This window comes from Erithacus rubecula (assembly GCF_903797595.1).
Source record: "Erithacus rubecula genome assembly, chromosome: 5".
NCBI classification, from domain to species: Eukaryota; Metazoa; Chordata; class Aves; order Passeriformes; family Muscicapidae; genus Erithacus; species Erithacus rubecula.
This window is the reverse complement of record NC_136687.1, coordinates 18,397,465-18,414,385: the sequence shown is the minus strand read 5'-3', so window position 1 is coordinate 18,414,385 and position 16,921 is coordinate 18,397,465. Positions and strand designations below refer to the sequence as shown.

At 40.4% G+C, this 16,921-nt stretch overlaps 1 protein-coding gene across 5 annotated transcripts in view; it reads right to left on the bottom strand.

Moving 5' to 3' along the window:
• The window catches only part of PCDH7 (protocadherin 7), a 261,489-nt gene extending 244,783 nt beyond the window's left edge, over window positions 1-16,706 (bottom strand). For all 5 annotated transcript variants that reach the window (XM_079306874.1, XM_079306875.1, XM_079306876.1 and 2 more), the window contains exon 1: window positions 13,394-16,706. In XM_079306874.1, the coding sequence (XP_079163000.1) occupies window positions 13,394-16,570 (3,177 nt within the window). In that variant the 5' untranslated portion in view covers window positions 16,571-16,706. The remainder of the gene's footprint in view (window positions 1-13,393) is intronic.
• Between the last annotated feature and the right edge of the window lie 215 nt (window positions 16,707-16,921).

The window sequence follows — 16,921 nt, the reverse complement described above, 5'->3', positions numbered from 1 at the left end:
GGATGATTATGGTCTTCATAGTTACAAAGAAAATTCTAGAGTTAAAGAAAAATACAAATAACAGAACTCCAACTGTTCTCCTTTTCTATAAGTCTTTTTCAAATGCTAGGCCTTTCCTAGGCAAAACAAATGCCTACAGATTCACATTACAGGATTTAAATTAAAAAAAAAAAAAGTCTGGATTTCCTTTTCTCACGAGATCTTTCATTTTCCTCCTCCAGATTACAGGCTTACAATGCCTTAAACATGGGATGTACATTACAACCTATCACAAATGTACCTCACTCAGTAGCCAGATTGTCTAATTACTGAGCCAGATATTCAGTGAGAACATATGCCTCCTGGATTTGCAATTTTTTCTTATTAATCCTGCAAAGAACTGTAAGCTGTTGATTGTATCCTATAACACTTGTCTTGTAAATAACCAAATTGTCTTCTCTATAGGTTTTATAAAATTTGAAGTAAATCTTGATTATGTTAAAAATAGGAAAATGCTTTCTTCAGAGATTCAAGGACTATGAGGATACCCTTGGTCCAGATTAGCATGGCTTTGATGATGTCCTGAAAAATGTGAAAAAAATTACCAGCTCAGTGAGGATTTCAGAAAGGCTGAAGAATAATTCCCTAGAATGATAAAGATTTAAAAAAAATTAAGTACTAACATTTCTAGACATGTTCTTACTCAATTGCTTCTCTTATTCAGGAGTTTCTACTGTATAATTTAGAGTTTATTTTCTCTGTTATCACTTTGAAAATTTTATAGTTTATATATTTATAAGCATAAATGGTACAGATTAGGTATTCAGATTCTTTATGTTCTTATTTCTTACAGTATACAACTTCAAAATTATGTCGAATTATTATTGAAATTCCTGTTTCTATCTATAATGCAAAAATTTGGTTTCTAATTTGAAATACTCCCATTACCTGTGAATGCTGCAATCTTAACATGGAAGAGGTGACATGAACTACCACATTATGATTTACATAGAAGTAGTCAGGGAGCATATACTTTTAGACAAATTTACAATTTAGAATTCAAGTGCTAGGTATCTTTAAAAAACATTTTAAAAAAGCATTCTTGGAAGTCTGGAGCATCCTTCTGACTTTTATTAATGCCAAACTAGCTATAGTACTTGCAGACCTTTGTAAAAGACCTTTCTGTATGTGATTACATGTTGTATAAACAATAGCATTCTGCATAAAACTCCTAGATTCCCTCAGTGTACATGTTCAGAAATTCACTGATGTTGGTAAGAGCTACACATATGATTATGCACAAAGAAACCTTCTCAAGCATACTCACTTTAGTATTAAATTACTAATTGAACAAGATCAGTAACAGCAATAGAGAAATGTTCACTATTTTAACTTTCAGCAAAGGCAACATTTTATGACTTCAGGTTTAGGGGCATTTTCTGACCATGTCTTGCACTGAATTTATCAAGCTCACAGTGATAAATGCATGTTGTCATAATCCTTCACTGTCACTGTGTACTGCTGCCCTAACAGCATCCACTCTTGTAAAACAGAATTGCAATCAAAAAGTTCAGAATTAATAGCTGTGAAATCTCAAGCACTCATAAGCATGTGTTTTTATCACTTCCATGCTCTGCAGATCAGGTACTCTCGTTATTTATTATTTGTGACAGTGAACAATTCCCACTTGCTTTAGTGAAAAAAGTGAAGAGCTGTTTGCATAACTAGCAAGGTGGAAAAAAAAAATTTGAAACTGTTGAAATCATTTCACAAGAACAATGTACACAGCCCAGAAGACAGTTTTCCTCCAGAACACTATAATGTGCTGACTACAGACAGTATTTGCTATTCTACCCTCTGTGTATGCCTTTTTTAAAAGCAGCTTTTACAGTGCATTCTGTATTGGTGAAGCACCTGGAATGATGAAGTCTTGGTATAGTACTGGAGCTGCTGTGTATTTAATCATCCTCATCAACTTCACACGGGAAAGATGTGAATATTTATAACATCTTAACGATGTAATCTGCACATATATTGATCCAGAGAGAACTCTGGCACCCACACCCCCAACAGCCAGTCCACACACACCAAGAGAGTGAAGCACTACTTCCTGCTGCAGCTTGCAAGACATGTTCCTCAATCCCTGAGATAAGCCATAGAATATGAAATATTACATGTAAATATTTCTTTAAGTGTCAACAGTACTTTATCTTCTAAAGAAGCAACTGTTTTAAGAGAAGTTAAAGGCAAAAGCATGGCTCTAATGTTTCCCTTGAGCTTTCTCATTTATGCATTTCTTTTCAGAAATTAAACATGAAGGTAGTAACTCCAAACAATATATATTTCCAACTAAAAAGGAAAGCTTAAATATGGCAACTGCAACAAAATTACTCCATCTGATGTAATATTAACATACAGGAAAATCTATCATAAATCAGGACAGCAAGTAAGATTTGCCTGTGGGCAGTGCTATTATCAGTGCACAATTAGTTGCAGATTGGAGACACTAGCCTTAGATCTGTTCTCAGGCCTGTAATCTGTTTCCTAGCTGATTGAAAACCAACAGCTCTTGATGAAATGCTATTTATTTAGCTACTGACAATTTGATTAAATGTAAGGGTAATAATAAAACTAGCAACGCCCGACACAACATGAAATGGTGTAGGTCATATTTTAATATTGAGACATTTCAGTGGAGGATAGGAAATTAAGAAATGAGACAGGATATGTTACATGAGAAAATTTTATGGCAAAGTCATTTTCTTTAGTTTCAAAAAAATAGCCCACATTGTAAATGTTAAAAGGAAGTCTTTTCTACTGTCAATTACTATAAACCCATCACAAAGTATGAATACTTAGTCCTTAATGCTAAGTCTTTCAAATCGTTGGACTTATTTAATTTTTTTTTCTTTGATAACAGATGGATTTTCTTTTATCCTTAGTAATTTGCATCAATAGTAGATCACGAAGTCTTATAAATATATAAAGCATTTTAGAAACATTTGGTAGAGTGATGCTTTAGCCAGCCCTTTCATATTTCTGTAACATTAATTCTCCAGGAAGTTTATCTTATAATTCAAAGAGTTCAGTCTCTTAATATATTTAACTAAAAACTAGTATAAAAAAATGCATAAATTTAGTATACAAGGTTCCTAGAAAGGTGCACTAATGTGCAGTATTAGAAAGTCCATGACTAATTTTCAATTCATTCAGCAGCTTCTGAAGGGCCAAGTGAATAAAGTATCACTCAGTCTCCTTGAATATAAGACCTTAAGTTAAAAAACCTTTTTCAATATAATGAGAACAAAATTTTCTTAATTTATGCTGCACAGAGGAATTTCACACTCTTGCTTATCTTCTCATCTCCATTAAAGAACAAACAGAAAGATCCAGCATACCAGCAATACTGTAAATAATTATTTAGAGAACCAATATTGCACAAAAAAGGATAAATTATGTAAGCATCCATATACAAGTGATCTCTGCAAAACATGGGATGGCAAAATCAGAGCCATTTTGTAAACACTTGTACAAATTTCCTTTACTGATAAACTAAAGCTGTCTTCTGCATTTCCCTATTTTTTAATTGTTGTATAAAAGCACAGAAAAACAAATACTAAATACTAAAATACTAGTAGCACATATTTTAGTAGCATACCTATGGTCTATCCCAGTGAACCTGGTGTATTTAAAGATAATGAATTACTGTGATGCACCAAGCCCTAGTGATTTCATGGCTGCTCAAGGATCTGCCAGTGCCAGGACTGAAGCTGTTGAGTGAACCCACCCACTACACAAACCCACATGCTGGTGAAACACCTGCTGTGCCTCAGTGGAAATTCTCTGTCAATCAAGTACCACTCACATCTGCATTGTAGTTAGTTCAGATATGTCATACTATTCTGTTTCATATAACAAAATACATGACCCAGACTTTGTGTTGCAATTCCTTGGAAAAACACTCATATTTTAAAGACTCTATGAAAACAGGTACTGCTCTTTTTCACCTTGCTGTCACTTTTACTCATCAGAATTAATACCTGCTCTAGAAATAACTGAATTTTATTCATATTCAGATTCAATTAAAATAAAATGGAATTTTATTTTAATGGACTTTTTCTGAATACAATAAAAATTCAGTTAAGTTGCAAGAAGAAAAGTAGAACATTCAGTATATAGTCAGAGGAGCCATATGAATGAATTTTCTAAATTTACTGAAGTGTGACAGATCTTACCCAAGATCTGGGCTGAGGTTCAGAGGCTGAGCATCTAGTGCCCTGTTAAGTAGTTATTTCTTGTTTCCAGTGCAATTATTCCCTCCATATAAGAACTCCCAACATTACTGGAAAATTCAACAAATAGTTCTCTCTCAAGTAAATCAATTACTATCCTTCTGTAAACTTGTACTGCAATTGGAATATAATTGCATGATCACTGAAAATAGCACTTTTCTAATTCAGCAGAATGATGGATATCCTCTCACTATAACACAAGACACACGTTATGTCATTATAACCAATTTGGAATACATGGATGGAGATAAGGAAACTGATTAACTATTTAATTACTCAAATTTTATGACAATGTAACTTCACTTAGAGCAGGTGTGACATGATGAGATGTGTGCCAAACCAGCAAAACCGTAAAATTAGTTGTGAATAGCAAAGATGTGAAATAGAGGCTTAAAATATCACTGCGAAAATATTAGGAGCAGATGAACTAATGTTTTACTTTTCTGTGGGTTTGTTATCTGTATTTCCATTCTTGTCTTTCACCTTTAGAAAGACTGCAATTACAGAAGCATTTTCTTTTGTTAAATGTACTGTTTTAAATAGGACTTGCAATAAATTAAGCAGATTTTCCCAACCAAATGGCCAGATTTCATCTGAAGCAAGTTTTGCATTATGAAGTTGATAGGAACTTTTAGGCCAAGGCTTTTTTGCAAATATGCCTACAAAGGGTAACTACAGCTCCATAAACAAACACCATGACCTGTCTGGGGACCAGCAAAGGTAGCTTGACATATGCATTCTTGATGCACCATTTATTTGTGCCAAGAATGTGTTCAATACTAAAATATTACTTTTTTGAAGTGTCATTAAAGCCACAGCATTTCCAGACCATTTTAGAAAGATAATTTTACACTTGGATGTAATACATGATGAAAACCTACTCTGTTATTTTGCAAACTATATTTATATACGTGGTGATAACTTAAATGTGGGGGATTAACACCCAAATTGATAAATGGTGTTCTCTATCTATATTTTATTTTAATATGAAGCATTTTCTGAATATTACAACACCTGATACAATTTACTGCAGTTAATACTAGTTAAATTTGATTGACTTTAAAGTGAATACCTGCAGTTTCATCTGAGATAAACATCAACCTGAGAGGTCTGATAATAAATGGAAATTCTGTTAATTGCTTATATGTCATCAGGTATTTGCACATGCAGATTCTGTTCTATTAATTGGCATGTGTATGGCACACAAATTTTGAAGTTCTCATAGGAAAAATAATTTTCAGCCCTGCCAAAGTTCACTGCATACACAGAGTGCTTGACTTTATTTTAAATGTTGTTCTGTTAAGTAAACCAAAGGATTTAGGGATTGTTTTTTGTTTGGCCTCAGAGAAGACACCCATGTCTTGTGTCATGCACTGAGTGTGCAGCTCTGTGCAGATAGCACAGCTTTCAGATGCCTGAACTGACAGCTGAATCACAACCAGAATGGTAACAGTCTCCATAACTTCCTTTAGCCCATTTTTCAGCACAACACTGAAGTCAGAAACAGACTTCTACCCCAAACTGTATCCCTTTAAAAGCATTGTCCTGATGAAGGGGTTTTTTTACCCAAGGATAAGTCTCTGTGTTAGTCTCTCAAGATTTGGTATCCAAAGGAAGTAGGGGCTACTTTTCATATTTTTCACGACTCCAGGGCTGAAGAGACCTTGTAATTTATAGATGTTTAGACAGAATACTTCAGCCCCTCTCATTTCTCTATGAGAAGTGCTACAACAGAGAAAACATTTGACACATAACACAATTAATGCATTTCCTGGCCACAAAACAAGTCAAGAATCTAATTTTAATGGAGTTTATAGCAGATTCTTCAAAATCATCATGTGACCATGTAATTCAAGAATTTTTATGCTGTCAGGTGGCAATTGTTTTTTTTTTAACTTACAAGGTGGTACCATAAAGGAATTTGTTCAGACATGACTTTAATATTGTCTCTGAATTTTTGGCAGGTGCTATCTGTATTTCTGTATTCTGGTTCTATCTATGAGTAATTTTCAGCATCAGCTAGTACCTACTTTCTGTACCTAGCCTTAAAAAACTAAGTTTACATTATCCATAATTATCTGTAGATAATAAAAGACCTTATATCAAGTACTTTGATAAATACCAATTTTATTGCTTCCTAATACTGCAAGAATGCTATTTGAAAGCACACATTCATTCAGTTGCAAACTCAGACATTAGAACATTAAATGTGTAGCAAAATCTCATCTGACAGAAAAATATTTGACTGTAAAAAATATACTCACTCTTGTCAGTAGTTAATAAGGTAAATTAGGTTTTGAAAGACAAAGATAATTCTTTTCTTCAGCTTCTAATAATTGTGCTGTTTGTGATCCATTCTGAGTAAAACTGAATTTTTGGGGCTATGCTGCACCATATTACAAACTAATGATTTCAAAACAACTTCTTGTCTAAATGAGAGGAATTTTTTTTTACTGGTATAAAGAATAAAAAAAAAAAAAAGAAGTCACATCACTTTTATCTACTTTATAGTTTTACATGGGGCTAGAATATTGTTTTTGTTCAAACTTCTAAATTCCAAAATTTACTCCAAAGTTTTTCCATCTTCTCCTTTCAGAAAAAATAATAAGTGTTCCTCCACACTGCTTGTATGTGCTATATACATAGCTAATCCCTTGTTTTTTAATGCCTTCAAAAGTTGTTCTTAATTCTAATTTTAGATCTCTTGACAGTGAAAATGGGCATATAAGAGTGAGCAAATGACTCATGATAAGCACATCTCCATACAGTTGGACAACTTCAGAGTGTATCACTGACATAGTTCAGGAACTTGACTCCCTGGTACTTCAGCACAATCACATTTTGAGATTTTGACTTGTGTTCATGACCTGCTCTCAGTTCAATATTTACAGAAAAAATTGCTTAAAATAAGAAATTAAAAAGTTTAAAATCTCCTATGGATTACTCTAGTCTTTTTCCAATCTTATTCTTGTCACTCGTTTCAGATGCTCTGCTAATCTTAGTTACTCCAGCATTACTGTAATATTTTGTCATCCACAACAACAAAATACAAGTGACCTTGGGAAGTCTGTTTCCTGAACTATATGGAAGACAGTAAGTCAGTCCTAGCTTGAAATATATCTTCATGAATGTCAGAATTTTCCTCAATTAAAAATTAAAATAATGCAAATTTATATGCAAAAAATAACAATAATTAAAAAGGTTTTTGATCCTTGGAGTAACTGTTGGTCTATTTTCGTAATTTAAACTATTAATCAAAATGAATGTAGAGTATATGCTAGAAAATCCAAAATCTGATAACAGAAAAAAAAATTACCCTTTCAGGAAAGAAAAATCAGGGAAGAAAAACACAAAAATATCATTTTCTCAGCACATGCTGAGATAAAACCATCTAAAAAGGCTTTTGTAACTTTAACAGTTTTTGAAAACAGACTTGTTTAGAAAATCTGCTTGCTAAATACTCTACTGGAGTATTTAGCTTCTATCTGTATTTTCTATATATAAAGTCAAAATTATGTTAATCTTGTTAAGATTAGTAATTAAGTATTCGAATTTTTTGCAATAATAGTAAAGAGTTCACAGTGCTTGTCAAAGATTTAGTTGACTGATAATGCTAAGTACTTTGAAGTTTGTTGATTTTCTTTTATATTTTAATACAAAAGCAAATTGATTAGTTTTATATCTCAAAGTAGCCCAGCACACTACTAAGTACATAAACCTGCTAAAACTTTTGAAAGAATATACTTAAAGGAAAACTAGTCTGAATTTGCAGATATGAAACAAAGCTGCACTGATAGTCAAACTAGCAACTAACCCAAATACTAGAAAATCAGACAACTAACACAAACTAAAAAATAAAAAAAAAAAAGAAAAATAAAAAGAAATAAAGAGAAAGAGGAAGAAACACACTCTGAAACATAAAGAATGACAGCAACAGTAAAGCTGCTAACCATGGTTATAACCCAAGTTTTTTATGTGCAATGCCAGAGAGCTGTCTGAGTTGATAAATCAGATTCTATCCTTTTAAAGATGTTTCTTGCTACCCCTTGCCTATAATAGCACTGTTCTTTACTTATTCAGAGCATGTATCCTCCTTTACTCAGATCCTGTCCCTTTTGGCTCTGCACATCTCCTGGGAGTGTAGAATGATTCAGTGGTAACTTAGTCATTTGCACATTGCACAAGATGATTTTACTGGAGAGGAAAAAAATAAAAGCTGCACTTATCAGTGAAACACTTTCTGTTAAATAAAGATAATTAAAGCATCAATGATACATCCATTTCATGTTTAATTAGCCCCCCTCTCATCATAATTTGCTACTGAAGGTCAAATGTGGGTTACTTTTAAAAACTAATTGTCAAATATTTAACATAATACAAAATGAGTACTGAAAGTGCACTTCTGTACACTTTTCACTAAACAGTATGAAAGTTAAATGTATAAAAGAAGTCACCAGTTTAAATGTTTACACACATTAACAATGATTTTTTTTTACATGGCAGTTAGTGCCATATGACATTATTATTTTTATGGTTATTACACTGTATTATATTTGCTTAGCTCAAAGTTGTGAAAATTTTTATTCTTTAGAGGTGTTTGGGAATATAAAAAATAGCCTTTGAGATAAGCCTCTCTGTGTATGTGTGTGTCTGTCATGAACAAGAGGAAAGATGATGCCTTCCTGTATGGTTAAACAGATTGCCTCTTTAATGGATGAATTTGGGGCCCTATTAAGGCTGCTGGGTATATGTGCATGTTTATGAGGAAATTGAACCATTTAGTTTATAGATACAATTGACATATATGACAACCAACTAGTCAAAATGCTTCTGCAATATTGCACCAGAGTGATTAATGTTTAAAAATTTATAAAATAAATTAAATGACTACTGAACCAGGATTTGTTGGGTTGTTTTTTTTTTTTTTTTTTCAGAAATTGATTTCTATGTATTTCACTTTCAGGGCAGTAAAACTTTACAGGAAATGCATATAATTTTGATTAGAGTTCCAGAACACTGGTTTGATAATCATTTTTCTTCATGAAACAGTACATTTTCAATGAGAAAAGGCAATGGGATTTTTCCTAAAGAATTAAAGAGTTGGTGAAGAAGCCAATATCTGAAGTACAGAAATAATTCTGCTTAGAAATTCCTTTACTGCTTCTACAAATTCCACTCATAGTGGCCAACATCTCTTAAAAAAATAACAAGTAAATAAAAACCCCTCAGCATCACAACTGAAGTGTTTTAAAAAGCCAGTAATCATTGCTTAGTAGAGCAAGTAAAAAAGAAACCAAGATAGGATGATGGCCTAGAAATACAAACATATAAAGAGTGTTTAAAAGGCTTGTTCTTCAAAGAGTTGTTGGTAACAAGCTGATTCGTTTTCATGTTTCACTGAAATAAAACTGCTTATTGCTACAATTTTGCCCTGTGAGACGAAGAGGTGGAGAAGCATATATTAAAAAATATATCTGTAAATAAATGATAAAATAATTATTTGCAATTAAAATTCATTATGGATCTATGATTTAGCATGTAATGCTCCAAGCTGCTAAGTGATTCCCCTTACACACTGAGCTTTCATCATCTTTGGCTGTCTTTGCTGGAAATCCCAATATCCAGGCTCCTCACAGGCAATGTGCAGCACCTAGAGGTTTCAAATTTTTAATCTGTGATCCAGAAAAACACTTACTTAAACTCATCCTCATTCAGTAAAACACTTCTGTACAGCTTTAACTTTTGGCAAGTGATTAAGATCTGTAGAATACTAGGTATTTTAAACATTCATAGTCCTTTACTGAAAAGGAGAGAATTGATAAGTGAGAGGTTAAAAAAATATTTCAGAGTAATACCATTCTAAGTAAGACAAGGTTAAGAATTAAAAAATAGTGACTGTGAAATGGCCGAAGTCTACTGAACACAGAATTTTGTTTTAAACTTTATATAGTCAGAATGATGTCAGAAGGAGAAAAGTTACAAATTGTTTGCAGTTCTCTGCAATTAAAGTTCTCTTCTACACTCCTGTATCAAACAGGATGTATTTTGAAACTCAAATAAGAATTCAATTCATCACCTTAAAAATGAAGTATCAAATCATTGGAATGAAAACAACTTGTGTTGCCTGGGGTACACCAGTCGGTCATGTAAGTAGAGACTTTATTTCCTGACTGTTATATTGTAGATGTAGGAAAGTATCAGTTACCAATTCTAATTACACTAATGGGAAATTAGCATCACTCTCATCTCCAGTGACTTGGAGCAGGTATATTCCGCTGTGTCCACTTATTTGTTCTAAAATTTTATACACTGTCTAATGTCTCTTTAGAACAAAAGGAACTGACAATGAGTAAATAAAGACAGTCTTAGAGATTTCAAATAGTCTCCCTACCACAGCCACACCACTATGCTACTGGTTCTGTTCCACATGTACAGCAGAACTATGAAACAATCTGATGTACACCCCATCAGAACCTTTTATTTGCATCTGCTTCACACTTATTTCTAAAAAATCGTTCTGAACAAGAGCTCTACATGGTTTGGGTGTTAAAAATCCTCAGGTGTTTTGCCTGCTAAACTGAGGAATACTGCAACGTCAATGTTTGAGATGTGAAAAGTGTACATATTGTTTATGCAAGTCTTAATGTCCTCACTACTATGTAAAATGAACAAAAGCATACAAATGTCACTCAGCAACAATCTGGCAAGTACACATAGGAAAGTGGTAACAGAGTGTTTATGACTGATAGACTCTCCCATAAAGTCTGTTATTAAACACTACCTTTACTGTTTCCTTGGACAATTTCCAATTTGTATGCATACTTCACAACTGTGAAAATACTCTCTACATATTTAAAAATAAATATATAAGACATTAAAATACTAACTATAAACTACTTGAATAAGTGAACATTCATAACAAGCTAAATATTAAACAAAAGAGAACTATCAACACTGAGAAACTAATTTGCAGCAAACAACATAAGTTATAGAGCAATTCAAGGTGCACTTCTTTGTAAAAGTGCAACAAAGCCATTTTCTACTACTAAGTTTTCTCATATATTTTATATCAAAAGAAATCCTTGGAAAATATTAAGTAATTCAAAATATATTTCTGTGTTATAATCTTAAATAAGTTTGGGGGTCTTTTATCAAGCAAAACACTAATTTGTAATGTGTATTCCTTTACCATTCCTCCACTTGGAATTCAAATCATTCTTTTACACTGAAATTAAATTACACTTTAACAGATTATAATCCATATGTTTAGATGAATTGCAGCATCAAGAATGAAGTGGTATCTGATTAGCATACATTTCACTGCTACTTTTAGTCCAGTGATTGCTAAAAGGGCATCATTTACTCTGTGCTTAATAAGCCTTAGGAGATGAAAGATAGAGAACTTAGAAATTTGTATTTTATACAGACTATTCTCAAACTGAAATTCTGATGTACTCTCTAGGAGAGCATTAATGAAATGTATTACACAGAAACTGCTGTGTCAAACATTCTATAAGTCTGCCTCACTTGCAAAGCCACAAACACAAAAGCACTGGTGTATAGTACAATCACACTCTTTTGGTGACCTGAAAGCCTGGAGAGTGTGGCTCATACAATTAGTTTTATGCCACTATATTTTAAGTGTTTCTGAGCAGAATGCAAATACCAGCAACACTTACAAAACTTCAGTTTTACTACTAGTAAGCATTTCAAAATATAAAAAAAAAAAAAAAAAAAATTCATCGTGTACCATATTTGCATGTTAATAAGCAGAAGATAAAGCATTTTTGTGAAACTAGTCAGAGTTTCCCTGTTCCAGACTTGGACGTGTAGTTACATGAATCAGCATTCATTTGCCTTTAGCTTCCTGTGTTTCATTGTAGTTAAGAAAACGCTCAGGATATTATCTTGTACATCCTATCACCCAAAAAGTATACCTCCAAAAAAGAGGGACCTCTGTTCAGGGTATATATGTCTCATAAAATAAACAGAAGACTTCACTTAGAAGCTTGGCTCCTCTCTGTGCAATCCCTATCTTATTTCAAGGGCTGTAAAGACCGTCCCTGCCATCACCAGTTTTAGGCTATCGGATCCCCACTGAACCGAACCCCGCCAGCACAGTCGAGACCAGAGCCAGTCACTCGTGGCACCCCTGAAGGCATATTTCTCTCCGAGAGGTTTCACGGCAGCCACACTACAGAGCTGTGCGGCAGCTGGGCGAGCACGTTAGGGCCTCTCAGCGTGAATGAAATTTTATGAGATAGGCAAAGGGCATTAAAAAAAAAAAAAAAAAAAAAATAGTTAGAGGTGAGATTCGAAACTCACTAACTCTTACGTGTATTCAGAGCAACTGCAATGAGTGCAAATCTCTGTAGTGCAAATTAGAGCGCAGATAGGCTGTGTAGATTATTTAAGCTTTTTTGTCCTAATGAAAGACCCGGTAATTACAGCCATTAGCGCTTCAGGGCGGCGGCTGCAAATCCACTTCACCCACAGCTTTAGGAAGCGTCAGGCAGGCAGCAAGCCCCCTTTCCCCTAAACAACTGGCTGCCGAGGCGAAACTTTGCTCCTCAGCCGGAGCTGACGCGTCCCAAGGGCTGGGGAAGCATCGCGGCGGGGCAGCGCCGGGACACGGATGGAGGCGGGGCCGGGGGGCGGGAGGCAGACGGCGGCTCCGCCTGGTGGGGGGTCCCGATCTCCCCCCGACCCCTCCAAAACCGCCGGGTTTGGCCTCCGGGAGCGCGGCTGATAAAGGCATCTCAGGCTGCCTTATGGCTCACTGTCGGGACAGGAGACAGAAGCCGCGGCTGCCGCTGCGCCTGCGGCGGGGCAGCGCGGTGCGGCTGCACGGACGGGCTGGTTGGCTGCCGGACCTGATAAGCGGAGGGGATGATAAAAATTATAGCAATAAAGATGTCTGACTGCCCTTCCTTCGTGCTGCGTGCTGGTCTGTGCACCTGACTGCCTGGAGGAAGGGGCGGGGGCACCAGACTGAACGGGTCAGTGAACCTGGCGGGGTGTGTGCCTGTGCCAGCGCGGGAGGCGGGATGGGCATCCCCGCTCCGCACCCGCTCTGTGTGCCTGTGTGTGCCTGCTGGGGCCCGCGGCTGCAGCGCTCTTACCTGCTTGCTGTACTTGCTGCTGGCCTGGCAGCTGTACTCGGAGCAATGATCCGAGCCGATGGAGATGTTGTCACCAGCGCCCACGAAGGTGTTGGCTGGGGGCAGGTCCTGAACGGCCTGGTGCTTTTTGCCAGCGGTGGGGGACTGTGGGTGCAGCTGGACGGTGGGAAGCGGTGAGCTCGACTTGTAGTGCCTGGCCAGGTCGGGGCTGCCGGGGCCACCATTGACCGAGCGATACCGGCCCATGCCGGGGCTGTCCGAGAGCTTCTCGTTGACACTGTCATAGCGCTGCCCATTGGGCTTGGAAGCCTCAACGGTAACAATGCTGCTATAGAGGGGCTGCTTGCCCTTCTTGCCTTTCTTGTCCTTCTTGGGCTTCTTGGCCTTGTCGTGCTGCTGGGGGGTGAAGAAATCCTCATGGTCCTTCTTGCCGGCCTCGTAGCCATGCTTGCCCTTGGATCGGCAGTAGCGGGCCATGACCACCACCAGGATAAGAAGGATGACGGTCATGATGCCAGCCACAACACCAATGACTATGCTAAGCCTCTGCTTGCTCAGCTCATAGCTGGGATCACCAGCAATGTCCTGGGCCAGTGGGGTGTGGAGGCTGCGGGCCACTTGGCTCTCCACCACAGTGGCATTGGACAAGCTCTCATTGACAAAGACATGGAGCAGGGCGGTGGTGGACTGGGGTGGCTGCCCACTGTCATTCACCTGCACAACCAGGCGGTGCAGGCCATAGTGCTTGGGGGCCAACTTTCCCACCAGCGACACCACACCACTGGCCGGGTCTATTTCAAAGAGTTTGAAGGGGTTGCCCCCAACAATGCTGTAATTGAGGTCAGCGTTGAGACCAGTGTCAGCATCGGTGGCGACCACTGTGGCCACCACGGTGCGCATGTTGCTGGAGGGTGGCAGCACGGTGTAGGAGCTGTTGCTGGGGAAGGTGACAGTGGGTGCGTTGTCGTTCTCATCCATCACAAAGAGAGACACGGTGGCTGTGGCAGAGCGTGGTGGCTCACCCCCGTCCACTGCCTTCACCTTAAAGGTGTAGCTGGTCTGCTGCTCACGGTCAAAAGAGACAGTGGAGAAAATGGTTCCAGTGTCATTCTCAATGGAGAAGATACCAGCTGCCTGGTCGTGGTCTCCAGGCTGGATGGAGAGGCTGAGCTCAGCGTTGCGGCCCTTGTCAAAGTCCATCACAGTCACCATGCCCACAGGGCTGTTGGGCTGCAGGTTTTCTTTCACATAGAAGGTGAACACATCCTGCATGAAGCGCGGCTCATTGTCATTGCGGTCCGACACTCGCACCACCACTGTGGTGGAGCCCTGCAGCGATGGCACCCCCTTGTCCCGGGCTGTCACCTGAAATTCATAGGTGTCGCGCTGCTCACGGTCCAGCACTGCCTGCACCGACACATCCCCAGAGTCAGGGTCAATGCTGAAGATGCTGCCCGGTGTCTCTGAGGACAGGGGTGATGCCTCCAAGGAATAGGTGATCTCAGCATTCTTGCCACTGTCTGCATCTGTGGCAACCACTGTGGCCACCCTCTCGCCAGGCAAGTTGTTCTCTGGAAAGGAGACCTCCAGCACGGCCTGGCTGAACATGGGAGGGTTGTCATTCGTGTCCCCGACCCGCACCAGCAAGGAGTTGTTGCTGGACAAGCTGGGGCTGCCTGAGTCCACAGCCACAATCACCACATTATAGTCACGGACAGCTTCATAATCCAGAGGGGCCGAGGTGTGGAGGAAATACTTGCGCTTGTTCTGTGACTCCCCTTCACCCTCACTGGCCGGTTTGAGCTGGAAGGGCACATCGCCCACCACGGTGCAGGTCACCACACCATTTTCACCCTGGTCCCGGTCTGACACCTGCACCAAGGCAATGGGAGTGTCCACCAGCACATCCTCGGCCACGCTTGCCACCCCATCCCGGAGCGGGATACGCCCGATTTTCCGGATGTCGATGGTGGGCACGTTGTCATTTTCATCCCGGATGTTCAGCACGACAGTGGCCTTGTCTGTCTTGGGGGGCTGGCCCCGGTCTCGGGCCATGACAGTGAAGCGAAGCTGGTTCACCTCCTCCCGGTCAATGCGGTGCAGGACGCTGAGCCAGCCCGAGGTCTCGTCCAGCCGCAGCAGGCGCCTGACGGACTCGGTGGCCGCCCCGAAGACATACTCGATCTGCCCGTTCACTCCCACGTCCAGGTCGGTGGCTCGCAGCTGCAGGATCGGTGTCCCGGGGCTGCTGTTCTCCGCCAGGTCCGCCTCGTAGACGCTCTTCTCGAAGCGGGGGCTGTTGTCGTTCACGTCGGTGATCAGCACCCTCAGGATGGCCTGCGAGGACCGCGCCGGGTCGCCGCCGTCCCGCACGCGGAGGCTGAGCTCGTAGGAGTCCCGCTGCTCCCGGTCCAGCGCCCCCTTGACGATCAGCTGCGGCTGCTTCTCCCCGTCCAGGGTGTCGGCCACCTGCAGCTCGAAGACGCTGCTGCGGGCCGCCGCCTCCGCCTCCTGCCGCCGCTTGCTGCCGCCGGGGAAGGGGGCGCTCTCGGGGGCCGCCGCGGCAGAGCCGCCCCCGCCGCCGCCGCCGCGCCGGCCGCCGTCCCCGCCGGGCTCCTGCAGCAGCTCGTAGCGCTCGATGCCGTTGCGGCCGAAGTCCCTGTCGGTGGCGGTGGGGAGCAGGTAGAGGGTCCCCACGGGGCGGTTCTCCTCCACGGTGAGGGTGAGGACGGGGGAAGGGAACGTGGGGGTGTTATCGTTGATGTCCAGGATGATGACCCGGCCCTCGAAGAGGTCCACCCAGCTCTGCGAGGGGCCGATGACCGACACCTCGAAGTCCAAGAAGCACTCGTTCTCGTCGAAGATCATCTGGCACTGCGGCAGCTTTTCGCGGTCGATGCGCCGCTCTGTGGTGCTCAGCTCCCCGGTCATGTTATCGATCTTGAGATAGTCGGAGCCCGACTCCAGGCTGAATGTCACCTCTCCGGAGCCCGTCACGATCCCCAGGTCGGAAGCCACGTTGCCGATGCGGATGTCGGCGGGTCCCTCCTCGGCCAGCCGGTACTTCAGGAGCTGCTTAGCCGCTGCCAGGCTGACCCAGAGCGGTGGAGGCAGGAGGAGCAAGAAACAGCAGCAGCAGCAATGCACAAAGCGAAGAAGGGTCCGCATCTTCCTCATCTTCCTCGTACCGAAACCCCCCGCCCTCCTCTCACTCACACCTGCCCCCCAATAAACTCCCCTGATAAGCCGACAGAGCGGCTGAGAGTCCAGGTGATCAGTTATAAAATCCTTCTATTTCTGGAAACTTATTGTCTCATGACTGGTGCAATTGGTGGTCAAAACCCTGCTGCTGGCTTCTCTGCTGCTCTCCCTGCCTTCCAGTTGCGATATACTTACAGTTCACGGGACAGTGTATTTTGCTTTTAAAAGATTCATCTCGGTGGAAGGGATGGGATTTTCCTCCTCCTCCCCCTTCTCCTCCTCCTCTCTGATTTTACTGTAATCACTTTGCAAGGTTTGCAATAAAAG